The sequence below is a fragment of the Eretmochelys imbricata genome, chromosome 11 (genome assembly GCF_965152235.1).
Source record: "Eretmochelys imbricata isolate rEreImb1 chromosome 11, rEreImb1.hap1, whole genome shotgun sequence".
Lineage (NCBI taxonomy): Eukaryota > Metazoa > Chordata > Testudines > Cheloniidae > Eretmochelys > Eretmochelys imbricata.
The window spans coordinates 46021321-46034689 of NC_135582.1; the positions used below are offsets into that span (position 1 = coordinate 46021321).

The 13369-nt window shown below is 41.1% G+C and overlaps 1 protein-coding gene across 2 annotated transcripts in view; it reads right to left on the reverse strand.

Annotated features, from left to right (window-relative positions):
• The window catches only part of ZNF385B (zinc finger protein 385B), a 247102-nt gene extending 239167 nt beyond the window's left edge, over positions 1 to 7935 (reverse strand). Inside the window, exon 1 of one of the 2 annotated variants that reach the window (XM_077830102.1) lies at positions 7683 to 7935. In XM_077830102.1, the coding sequence (XP_077686228.1) occupies positions 7683 to 7935 (253 nt within the window). Of the gene's footprint in view, positions 1 to 7634 lie in introns of both variants that reach the window. The other variant, XM_077830101.1, reaches the window with a different exon arrangement.
• Positions 7936 to 13369: the final 5434 nt, after the last annotated feature.

The window sequence follows — 13369 nt, forward strand, 5'->3', positions numbered from 1 at the left end:
GTAATAACTAGAATACAAATGACATACCCACAGAAATAGTGCCAAACATGTAAGCATCTAGTAGTGAAATCTCAAAGCTATCCAGAAAAGTTTAATAATAAAATCATGCTCACCTCTACTAGGAAGTCCACTCCACATTATGACAATACTATTTAACCAGCTTAAATAGCAACCAAGTTAGATAAACAAAACTTCCAGTATGTGACCAATATGATCTACGGTGCTACAGAGTCTTGGCTCCAGCCCTGATCATCTGTGTGACAGTACACTGTTATACCAATGCAGCTTCAAACCTTCCCAGATGCTGGCTTATTGCATTGCTCATTGAAAATCCTTTACACGCTGGCAACATTTTAGGGAAGGAGGACAAGCACACTGAGTCATTTGTAAAGAAAGCAAAGCAATTTCAGTTCTATATCTTCATGCGTACTGAAACACAGAGCACTATCAAAGTAGAAGTCTGAGATGGATTTATGCTTAGAAACAGGCAACCTAAGCCTTCATTATCAATGCATGAAATCAGCAACTGTGATCAAATTCAAGCAAACCATAAAAAGGATATGATTATGAAAGGCTCTACAGATTTAGCTTCAAACCACACAGAATGAAGAATCATCTATCTAAATTGTGTAAATGTTAAAAATAGCTCTGCCTTTTCCACAGTGAATAGGAGACAGAGGAGAATCAGCAGCCTGTATTCAGATGAGATTTATTATTGGAAAAGCCTGAAATAAATAAATAAAGTAAATTAAAAAATAAAAGTCATTCCTGGACTCTTTTGCATATTAATAGAAGCACTCAGTTATACAATTATGTAAAGGATACAAAAATAGCATAAGAGAGCAAGAATATCCCACAGATATGTCTGTCTCTAATATAAAGAGTAATGTAAATATTTGCGCAGGGGGGAGATGGGGGAAATGGAGATTGCCCTAGACTAAGATCTTCTGTACAGTAGAACATAGTAAATATTTTCAGAGATAATTCAACAGCTAAGTGCATGCCAGTATATGACAAAACACTTTTCTTTTTCACTTTGATTACTTACCTAAAGGACATTTTCCCATTCGCCTCCCGACTTCCCAAAACGTAAATCTTGCTGTCTTTTCATCTGCTTCATACAGGTTATCTTTCCCCACAAAGAAGAGGGGCATATATACAAGATACAAAATATAGATACACAACAGTGTTGCAATAAGAGTAAATTGAAGATCAGGGAGAGATTAAGTTTGCAAAGCAAAAAGGCGTACGAGTTTGTTAAACAATTACACGGTTATCTAAACATACTAGGGTATTAGCAGTTGGTGCAAGGGAAAGTATCTCAGACTAAGATACGCAGTGTATGTTAACTAGTATCGCTTTACTTTTTTAGTTAAGTCAGAGGTGTCAGGGAGTGGGTGTTTTTTAAACAGCTAAATGACTATCTATAATCATCATCATCTTGCATTTATATAGCACCTTTCATCCCACAGGGCTATAACACTCTACCGCAGCGTTTCTCAAACTGGGGTCCCTGGGCCCTGCTAATGAACTCCTCCCCCACCCTCCCAGCACCTCCTGCACACCAGGGAACAGTTGTTCAATGGTGTGCAGGAGGCACTGGGAGGGAGGGGGAAGAAAGAGGCAGGGAAGAGGAGGGGCAGGAGTGGAGCAGGGGCGGGAAGAGGTGGGTCCTTGGGGAAGGGGTGAAGTGGGGGTGGGGCTTGGGACTGAGCAGCAGTCTTGGGGGCGGGGGGTCCATGAAAAATTTTAAGTCAAAATAGGGGTCCTCGAGTCCGCTGCTCTACAGACACAGCAATCGTATATAAACAGAGGACCCAGGTTTCAGCCTGACTAGAGATCATATTACACACCACTATTGCAACCATGTCCATGCAGAAACGTGGCCAGGTTTAAACAGAAAACTGCAATGTCACACAATTTAGGACAGGAAGTGAACATCTCTTTATCCAAAGGAGGGCCCAATTATAAAATTTTTCACCAAGACATAACTCCGACTTGGGAGAATTTACTGAACAATTCATGAACACCCACATTTGCAACATGTACACATAGCTGGTGAATAATGTAAAAAGAGCCCCAAGAATGTTTTGTGCAATTTTCAGCTAGTCCCTAATTTTGCATGTACAAATGCACCAGGCATCTACCAACCTGCGCGCCCAAAACAGCTGCATGTCCAGTCCTATAAAGCACAAAATTAGAGTAAGCTGGTGGATAGTTAGCACTAAAACTCCTAGTTAGTCAAAGGGATGTTTTCCCCCACTCCTTCTGGGGGATTTTATGTTCTGCTTCAATACTTCACCAATTGCTAAAAATGATCCTTAACTAACCAATAACGGAGAAGTAAAAAAATCCCAAGAGGTAACCTGTAGGTGCAAATTTTGCACCAGCCCATATCTGGAACTGGGGTAATGTGCACTATATACAGAAGGATTCATAGCTCCCTGACAGTGGACCTCCACCAGGTATTTGTATACTTTCTGGGCACTGGATCTACAGGCTGCAGCAGGGAGCAGGAAAAAGGCAATGTTTTTCAACTACCACATATTTTCTAATATAGTCACCAGTAGATTTACACTACTCCTTTTCCATCTTTGAATCAGGAATTATGAACATTATTCACAACTATTAGTCCCTCAGCTAACACCTGTTATGTAAATAATAATACCTCAATCATCTGTCACCACAAAACACGTTTTGCTAATAAATTAAAGTACACCAAAACAATACAGTCAAGTCCCTTAGTTTCAAAATGGTTGATTGCTTTGATATGACAGAAAACAGCAATGTATATATTTAATATATATCATATACACATGAATGAATGAATGAATGGCTAGCAAATATGTTGATTTAGGCAATATTTCATTTTCCGGAAAAAAATAAATTTTGAGGATACTTAAGGAACAGAAATGAAGTGCTGCCCTCTACTCAACAAAATCTGGTTGGACAGAAGACTATACAATAGTTATGAGTAAGAAATGAACACAGCCTCTAGACCTCATTTAATACTAATCTAAATTACATTAATGGAATTATTAATTTTGGCTTTTAGTGAAAGATGTGAACTAATCATTTACGTAAAGGCCGGACTGCCCCCTTCTGCTATCCTAATCCAGTAGCTCTCTCTTGCACAGACAGAAATGGGGACAGAGTGCCAGCCATGTAGCATCATGCCCCCTACTCAAACCCAATGGAGCTCCTTTTTTTGAGCTATTGTACATGGGGTTTGGGCTTTACAAAGCAAAGGAAGGAGAGTTAGAAATAGCATTGCCTAGGCTCTGTATCCTAACCCCACGTACATTCCTCCCTCTCTCTCAGAGCAAGCTTTGAAAATAAAATTGCAAGGGTTAAAACTAACTAAATGGAAACAGGCAAAATTGACATTGAGAAAATGTGCTATACTGGGGTACCACAGCACCTAATAGCTAAAACCCCCCCAAAACACAAGATGTGTGCAGTGAAACTGTGCTAACTCATGCTCCTGTTCTTGTAATCCTTGCTCTCCATTCTCCTGTCCTTCTCCCTCCCATCTTTCTATTTAGGGATATTCCAGTCCTGCAAACTCTTATGCACATGAGTACCTTTGCCCTCAAAAGTAGACTTTATTAGCATTTAAGCTCTTTGGGACTGGGACTACCTTTTCGATGCCTAGCATGCTTTTTGATGCTGGTGCCTAGCATGCTTTTCAATGCTCACTAAAATAAACTGACAGACATTTTTCTTCAAAGAGAAAACTAGAAAGGAGTTTAAGGCCTAGTTCAATAAGATTACTGAGATTCAGATTCTGATCTCCAACAAGGCAGCGCAAATAGTCCTAAGTGGGACAGAGACAAAGCTCCGGCGCAGCTGAGGATTTGGGGCTGTATACCCAGATTCCATTTTAGGGTCAGATTCTGCTCACAATTAAAACATGGAGAGTAACTCCACTGCAGTCAATAGTGTTACAACAACATAAATCTGGGTGAGTAACAGAGCATAGTCTATCCCTTATTCAGGCTCTCTGTATTGACCAGCAACATTCTGCTCACCTATTCACCAGAGACAAATAATTTCTTTAAACCAAGACTAAATACCTATCCCCTCCCAGATTGCCCTCCAGCATCATCGTGGCAAAGGTGGATGAGTTGATATTGTGGCTGGACTAGTACATTTTTAGAGCAATCTTCCAAGGTTTCCTTACAGCAGTTTTAATTTTTCACTGATCACCTCAGAGAGTGTCATCTTAACTATGGGGAGGATTCATTAAGATAATACTTTTCATTTTATAGAGTTCTTACATTTTATTACTATGTGTTAAATCCTGCAACTGTCACAAATCTAGATAATGTTATAGGGTTAGATCCTGCTACTTGATCTGCCTATATGCTTCCCTGGGCCTTCATGGGGCCCCACTAACGTGAAAGGGATTGCTGCATAGGTGCAGAATGCACCTGAGCAAACAGCTACAGGATCTAACCCTACAGTGTGACAGTGTTCTGCAAGGAGAGAAACCTGTGAGCAAACAGATGTGCGTGCCAGCATAACAGCTTCCATACTCATGCTGCTGACAGAGTATACTGTGGCAAGCAGACAACCAATCTCTGTTCCCCAGCAAACTCACAGAGGCGCCACTCCACAGGCCTTCAGTAACGCAAGGACTGCAGAAGGGCATCACTAAATCTAATCTGCAAGTTAATTCACATTTGCTACCTAAAGCAGCCCAGAACCCAAAGAAAATTATTCCATTTCTCAGAAACAGGTTGGGCATAGAGCACAAAGGGCACTTCCAGAATCTGTGACATACATAGGTACAGAGACGGGCAACAAAAAAATATTAGGAGTATGGAACAACTCCCATATGAGGAGAGATTAAAAAGACCGGGATTGTTCAGCTTAGAAAAGACAACTAAAGGGGGATATGATGGAGGTCTATAAAATCATGAATGGTATGGCTAAAGTGAATAGGAAAGTGTTATTTATCACTTCTCATAACACAAAAACCAGGGATCACCCAATTCATTTACTAGGCAGCAGGTTTAAAACAAACAAAAGGAAGTACTTCTTCACACAACTGTAGGCCTGGCTTGACATGAGCAATTGTATAGGCCAAGTGGATAAGTTCTCAGAGGCTACAAAGTGGATGAGGTCTCAGGCTACCTCAAAAACTACACCCAGTCAGCCTGTGAAACTTGTTGCTAGGGGATGTTGTGAAGGCCAAAACTATAACTGGGTTAAACAAATAACTAGATAAGTTCATGGAAGATAGGTCAACCGTTGGCTATTCGCCAAGATGGTCAGAGATGCAACTCTGTGCTTCGGGTGTCCCTAAACCTTCAACTGCCAGAAGCTGGGACTACATGACAGGGGACTGCCCTGTTCTGTTCATTCCCTCTGAAGCATCGGGCACTGGTCACTGTCAGAAGACAGGATACTGGTCTGGATGGACCACTGAGCTGACCCAGTATGGCCGTTCTTATGTTCTTAATTAATTTTAAAAGGTATTTTGCCTTTTTCCAGTCATTTTTTCCAGTTTTAATACAAGCAAGGCAGAAGCCACAAGCAGACTCCCCCAAGCCCAATATCCCAAGAGGCTGATAAGCGTTTTGGGGAGCAACAGCACTGCTGGGTAAACTACCTGTCCAAAAGGGAATGAAGTGCAGTAGGAGGCGGCCATTCATAAAACCAGCAATAGTACGTATAACATATCACTGCTGTCCTACAAAGGGATTCATAAAAAAAAAAAGTTTTGTTTTGTTTAAAAATCCACTACATATAGCAACAGAACTTAGCAGAATTGTAGATCAAGTGCCTGTTGCAAGCTTGCAGCACCATCTTGTGGGAACTTCGCATTGCTACACTATTGTTTCACTATTGTTTTTCAGAAACACTGAATTGCATTCTAGTAAATGTACTGGCTCTTAGGCCAAAGGTATATTTTGTAACATTCTATGAAAGGCATTATGTTTAGGGATTTTTTTTCCTTTTACTAATAATGAAGTTAATGTAATTCAACTATACAAATAAAATGCCTAACTCTTATAGCAGCAGGCACTATACAGATTATTTCTGGAGGATACAAGTTGATTAACAAAAGAAATATTAATTTCAAGTAATGTGCAGTTTAATGAAGCAATTGATCCTGATTTTTACAGGCAGATGTGGGTAAAGGTATGCATCCAAGGCACACACCCAAAGGAGATGCAAGCAGCTAAGATGGAGAAGGCCTAAGGACAAAAGAGTGTAGGAGACAGGAGACCAAGAATTACAGTTTTAGGTTACTTAAATTGCTGACAAAGCAGCATATGTACACAGCTCAAAGAAATCAAAACATACAGCGCAAACAAATACTATAGGGGCTGCATTTTCCAGCAACACAGAGATAATTTTACTTCATTAAATGATGGTGTCTCACTCATTCAGAATACTTTTGAAAAATTTCACAATGAAACCACCAGGGTATTTACATATCAATTTGAATTTCATCATTTTCAAACACAGGCCTGGTTGCCAGCAATATATCCAAGTGACACACATTCCATCCTCAGATTCAAAATAAACCAAAACGTAAGAACACCAAACCAAGGAAACAGAAAAAGTCAAGCATCCAGAAAAAAGAACTCAAAAGGAAGAGAAACAAAGACCATTTAAAATAGCAATGGCTTATCTCTTCAATCCAGTACTCCGAAGTTTTCAGTTTAACCTTCAATTTAGCTCTGGTGTTTCTATAATAAAATGAATAAATCCTTCCTATGAAGATTTGGAATCTGTCACTTGATCAATACTTTTATATACTAAATTTTAAAAGCAGCTATCTGTGGCTTCTCTAGACAGCAATTCTTCTGAACAACGGTATCTTTTTGCATCTCTCTCGGCACAAGAAAGAATTATGGTTACCCCTCCTTCAAAGGTGACCTGCAAAGGATTTTTTAAAATATTGGACTTGAAGCCTTTTTGCTTCTTGGGAGGTAGAAAGGCAGCCTGATTTTTTCCTTTTAATAAAACAAAGAGCGAAGAGGAGGTATGCTTTAAACAAAAAAAAACCTGATGCACCCAAACTATAATCTGGTAAAAATTACACCAGATATTTTCACAATCACACTTGCAACTTCTTTCCAGAATTTAGAATTCTTAGAACAAAAAAAAAATTAAAAATTTAAAGGACACAGGAGCGGTTGACTATGAACGTCCGTTTAAAACCCTACATATCAGAGAATAGCATGCTACATCTTTAGATACAGACATTTTTGAATATTCCATACCTTAAATACATACAGTCCAATCCTGTCGTCCTTAAACAACACAGCATTGCCTTAATAAAAGCTGGACCAATGTGAAGGAATCAACATGTTCAATGCTGCAACTAGAATTATATCAATACGTTTCTATTAGTGCTTTGTGAAATGAAAGACTGAGTACATTCCTTTCACAAAAATGAAGACGTAGGTCCACTTTTTTTTTTCAAAAGGAAATAAATGTAACAGTGGCTAAGACAGTATAAAGGATAATAATAATAATAATAATTAGCAGTAGTGTTCTGTATTACCAATCATTAATATTGTACATGGAGTATTAAAAAAGCTTCGCTATCTCTGCAAGCTTTGGTTTTTTCTGACCAGAAATCAGCATCTCTCGTACATATATCAATCAAGTACCTGTGCTTGTGCTCGCAAACAAAGCGCCTGCAGTAGCGTTTGTAGGTAGTTTCCCATTATTCAGCTGCTTCACTCTTCTCAGGTGAGATTTCCCATTGTAATGAACCTGAGCCTGTGTCGCAGAGTTCAGCTGTATATTGCACACTTCACAGAAGGAAAATAGTATCTTCTTTTTTTCTTTACTGAATTGATAGTCTGGTCTATCATTCCTCAGTCCTTTCTCTTCAAAGCCCCGTAGAAAAGTTGATGGATTCATAATTCCATCTTCAAAGATTTGGGCAGGACTTATTGGGTGCTTCATACCTATAAAATGAACACACTGTTGATGCCAGAAACCAAACCACAACACTTTCTCCTAAATAAGGATCTTACTTTTTAAACTTATTAAGTATATATGGAGCATTGAGGACCAGGCTCATAAAAAAAAAACACTGTGCAGGATGGTGCATTTTGTGTATTTGTGTCATTTCGATGAGCTCAGCAATAATAAGCTGGTAATATGCAACTCTCAATGAACAATAGTACTCATCTTGTTCAACCAATTCTCTTAAAAAAAAGTTGAGTTTTTCCTCCCCACAGAGGTTAAGATTACATAAGTTTTTTCCCCCTCTTCACTACAAATAGGTTCGGAAGCTTTTTGCTCACTGATACACAGAATAGTGCACAAATTCCTAAAGAAGTATTAGGCCAAGAGAATGTAGAACAAAAAATTATAATGAAATTTTGGGGACAACAGAATATTTAAATAGATAAGGTTAATGAATACTTTGCATTTATAGCACCCAATGATCTCAAAGCTTTGCAACAACATCAATTATGTCTTACAACAGACCTGTGAGGTAGATATTTTATTATTAAACAATTATATTGCAGTATCAGCTAAAGGCTAACTAGGTGGGGGGAGGCACTATACAAATGTACAATGACCAATCCTGTCCCCAAAGGCTTACAATTCTCATTATTTCCATAGGGCTTAAAAATGCACTTGTCCCTAGTGAGTAGGAACGTTGCCCTGGCAAATGAGGAAACTTACACCAGACAGTTTTATGAAAGTGTAATTTCAGCAAAACACACAAAAAATGGGGTGGTGGGAGAGTTTCTAGTTCTTGTGGTTGTGAAGATAACCTCCCAAATGCAGCTCAAGCATAAAACAGACCCACTTATTTCCTTCCTGAGCCTGTAAACATCCAAGTTCTGTGCCTCTGCTACTCACAGCTTTTCCAAAGTAAAATCAACAACGTTGGTTAGTTCCATTGCTGTTATTCACCACTTTGTGGTCAGCAGTTAAACTACCAAGAATCATGTCAGTTTCATACTGTTGTTTGCGAAACATATGGATATGTCTATCATTTGCCTGAACAGGGATAAAAAAAAACCCAGGCTGGCCCAAGTCAGCTGACTCAGGCTTGTGGAGCTCCCTCCAGCTCTGGGGCTGAAAAGGTGGAATGTCGCAAAGCTCGGGCTCCAGCATAATCCCGAACTTCTATACAGCAATTTTTCAGCCCCATAGCCCAAGCCCCATGGGGCTGCACCATCCAGGGGGAAAAATTAGTGGCAGCCAAGCTCCCCCTGCCCCACCCGCTCCCCTGAGCACACTGCGTCCCCGCTCCTCCCTCTCCCAGTGCTTCCTGCCTACCACCTAACAGCTGTTTGGTGGCGCTCAGGACATTCCAGGAGGGAGGGGGATGTGGCATGCTCGGGGAGGAGGCGGTAAAGAGACGGGGACTTGGGGGGAAAGGGGTGGAATTGGGATGGGGCCAGGTCAAGCACTCACAGGGCAGAGGGGAAGTCAGTGCCTATGCCTCCATCTACACACAAATCACACTAACCTAGGACTTGGTCCCAGGACTCCAAAGGGGGGAGGGTCTCTCAGCCTGAGTCAAGCCAGGATCCAGAGTTCAAGCCCTTTTGCTTTGTAGTGTAGGTGCAACTCAGCTAGATTTGTGCTCTGGGAGTCCTCCAAAAGTAGCCCATAGTCCCACAGGCCAACTTTCTGTGTCCTCTGGACAGTCAAGTTTAGTAGACAATCAAGTTCTCTCACACTACACCATGAACAAAGGGCTATAGCTGTCACGTTTTGGGTGGGTCTTAGAAAATCTGGTATATGGGTGCTTGGACTCAGGTCTACATAATGCAGTGTAGATGCTGGAGCCAGAGACTGGGACCGAGGGTTCAACAATTCCTAACCTGAGATTACAAATGAGTGTAAAAAGAAAAGGAGTACTTGTGGCACCTTAGAGACTAACACTCAACCTCTAGGTTAAACCCAGGGTCTGCTTACTCAAGTTCTATTAACATGGGGCTTACATTGCAGTCTAGAAATACCCTATGAGAGCAGCAAGTTAGGCATTGGATTCATTCATGAAAGACAAAAAAAAATGACTAGAGGATGAATTTACATCAACCAAAAGGATCTGGATGCTAAGATAAGAGAAAGTTTCTTCTCCAGTCCAGAGCTGGAGTATTATACTGATCATTACAGAGACTGATATAAGATGGAGAATCCAGCCTGTCCCAAGAACATCATACCATTCCTTCCAAGTACAACTGTGCTACCCTGAACCTCGTGAATGAGCGCTTCTCCTCTCCCCACCCAGTCTTCCATACTTAGCTGGGATTAGGTTTGGTTCCTCAGTTACTATGCCTGGTAAATATTTCAAGCCACCATTTTAGGAGGAAGGAAAGTGAGGCAAAAAGAGGTTTACTTTCTCTAAGTTAAGGAGTACTTGTGGCACCTTAGAGACTAACCAATTTATTTGAGCATAAGCTTTCGTGAGCTACAGCTCACTTCATCGGATGCATACTATGGAAAGTGTAGAAGATCTTTTTATATACACACAAACCATGAAAAAATACCTCCTCCCACCCCACTCTCCTGCTGGTAATAGCTTATCTAAAGTGATCACTCTCCTTACAACGTGTATGATAATCAAGGTGGGCCATTTCCAGCACAAATCCAGGGTTTAACAAGAACGTGGGGGGGTGGGGGGGAAACAGGTTACCTTGCATAATGACTTAGCCACTCCCAGTCTCTATTCAAGCCTAAGTTAATTGTATCCAATTTGCAAATGAATTCCAATTCAACAGTTTCTCGCTAGAGTCTGGATTTGAAGTTTTTTTGTTGTAATATAGCAACTTTCATGTCTGTAATCGCGTGACCAGAGAGATTGAAGTGTTCTCCGACTGGTTTATGAATGTTATAATTCTTGACATCTGATTTGTGTCCATTTATTCTTTTACGTAGAGACTGTCCAGTTTGACCAATGTACATGACAGAGGGGCATTGCTGGCACATGATGGCATATATCACATTGGTGGATGTGCAGGTGAACGAGCCTCTGATAGCGTGGCTGATGTTATTAGGCCCTGTGATGGTGTCCCCTGAATAGATATGTGGGCACAGTTGGCAACGGGCTTTGTTGCAAGGATAGGTTCCTGGGTTAGTGGTTCTGTTGTGTGGTATGTGGTTGCAGGTGAGTATTTGCTTCTGGTTGGGGGGCTGTCTGTAGGCAAGGACTGGCCTGTCTCCCAAGATTTGTGAGAGTATTGGATCATCCTTCAGGACAGTTTGTAGATCCTTAATAATGCGTTGGAGGGGTTTTAGTTGGGGGCTGAAGGTGATGGCTAGTGGCGTTCTGTTATTTTCTTTGTTAGGCCTGTCCTGTAGTAGAGCAGGAGAGTGGGTTTGTGTGGGGCGGGGGAGGGGTGTGTGTGAGAAAACCTGGATTTGTGCTGGAAATGGCCCAACTTGATCATACACATTGTAAGGAGAGGTTTCAGAGTAACAGCCGTGTTAGTCTGTATTCGCAAAAAGAAAAGGAGTACTTGTGGCGCCTTAGAGACTAACCAATTTATTTGAGCATGAGCTTTCGTGAGCTACAGCTCACTTCATCAGATGCATACCATGGAAACTGCAGCAGACTTGATCACTTTAGATAACCTATTACCAGCAGGAGAGTGGGGTGGGAGGAGGTATTTTTTCATGCTTTGTGTGTATATAAAAAGATCTTCTACACTTTCCACAGTATGCATCCGATGAAGTGAGCTGTAGCTCACGAAAGCTTATGCTCAAATAAATTGGTTAGTCTCTAAGGTGCCACAAGTACTCCTTTTCTTTTTGCAGATAAAGTATAAAGTAGAGCTGGTCAGATAATTTTCAAAACAGTTTTCTGCTGGAAGACATTGCTTACTTGAAACCAAAATGCTTCCCAGAGGTGTTAACGGCCACCCTACCTTGAATGGTCCCTTAGAATATGTGCTAACTACTTTTCCAGACCTAAAGAGCAGCTGTGTGTGGCTGGAAAGCTTGTGTCTCTCAGGAAAAGAAAAGGAGTACTTGTGGCACCTTAGAGACTAACCAATTTATTTGAGCATGAGCTTTCGTGAGCTACAGCTCACTTCATCAGATGCATACCGTGGAAACTGCAGCAGACTTTATATATACACAGAGAATATGAAACAATACCTCCTCCCACCCCACTGTCCTGCTGGTAATAGCTTATCTAAAGTAATCATCAGGTTAGGCCATTTCCAGCACAAATCCAGGTTTTCTCACCCTCCACGCCCCCACACAAATTCACTCTCCTGCTGGTGATAGCCCATCCAAAGTGACAACTCTTTACACAATGTGCATGATAATCAAGTTAGGCCATTTCCTGCACAAATCCAGGTTCTCTCACTCCCTCACCCCCCTCCAAAAACCCACCCCCATACACACACAAACTCACTCTCCTGCTGGTAATAGCTCATCCAAACTGACCACTCTCCAAGTTTAAATCCAAGTTAAACCAGAACATCTGGGGGGGGGGGGGGTAAGGAAAAAACAAGAGGAAATAGGCTACCTTGCATAATGACTTAGAGAGTGGTCAGTTTGGATGAGCTATTACCAGCAGGAGAGTGAGTTTGTGTGTGTATGGGGGTGGGTTTTTGGAGGGGGGTGAGGGAGTGAGAGAACCTGGATTTGTGCAGGAAATGGCCTAACTTGATTATCATGCACATTGTGTAAAGAGTTGTCACTTTGGATGGGCTATCACCAGCAGGAGAGTGAATTTGTGTGGGGGGGTGGAGGGTGAGAAAACCTGGATTTGTGCTGGAAATGGCCTAACCTGATGATTACTTTAGATAAGCTATTACCAGCAGGACAGTGGGGTGGGAGGAGGTATTGTTTCATATTCTCTGTGTATATATAAAGTCTGCTGCAGTTTCCACGGTATGCATCTGATGAAGTGAGCTGTAGCTCACGAAAGCTCATGCTCAAATAAATTGGTTAGTCTCTAAGGTGCCACAAGTACTCCTTTTCTTTTTGCGAATACAGACTAACACGGCTGTTACTCTGAAACCTGTCATCAGGAAAAGAAGTTGGTCCAGTAAAAGATATTACCTCTCCCACTTTGTCTCTCTAATATCCTGGGATCAGCATGACAACAACTACACTGCATACATCAGGGAACTAGCTTAGTCTTGATTACATTTTCAAGACACACTAATTAGGCATAGCAAGGACTTAAACCTTAGGCTCCCATGTGCCAGGCCAGTGTTCTAACCAGAGAGCTACAGAGGGAGACAGTCTGTCTTGCTCTCTCCATCAGAGCAAAAACATTTGAAACCTCATTTATTTATTTGCAAGACAATTGTTATTTCCCAGCCAGCCCTAATAAAGAGTATTGTCTTGTTTGGCATTAGTACAGATCAAATAACTACATACTAGAACAATTTTCCACATGCTACCAGGCTGA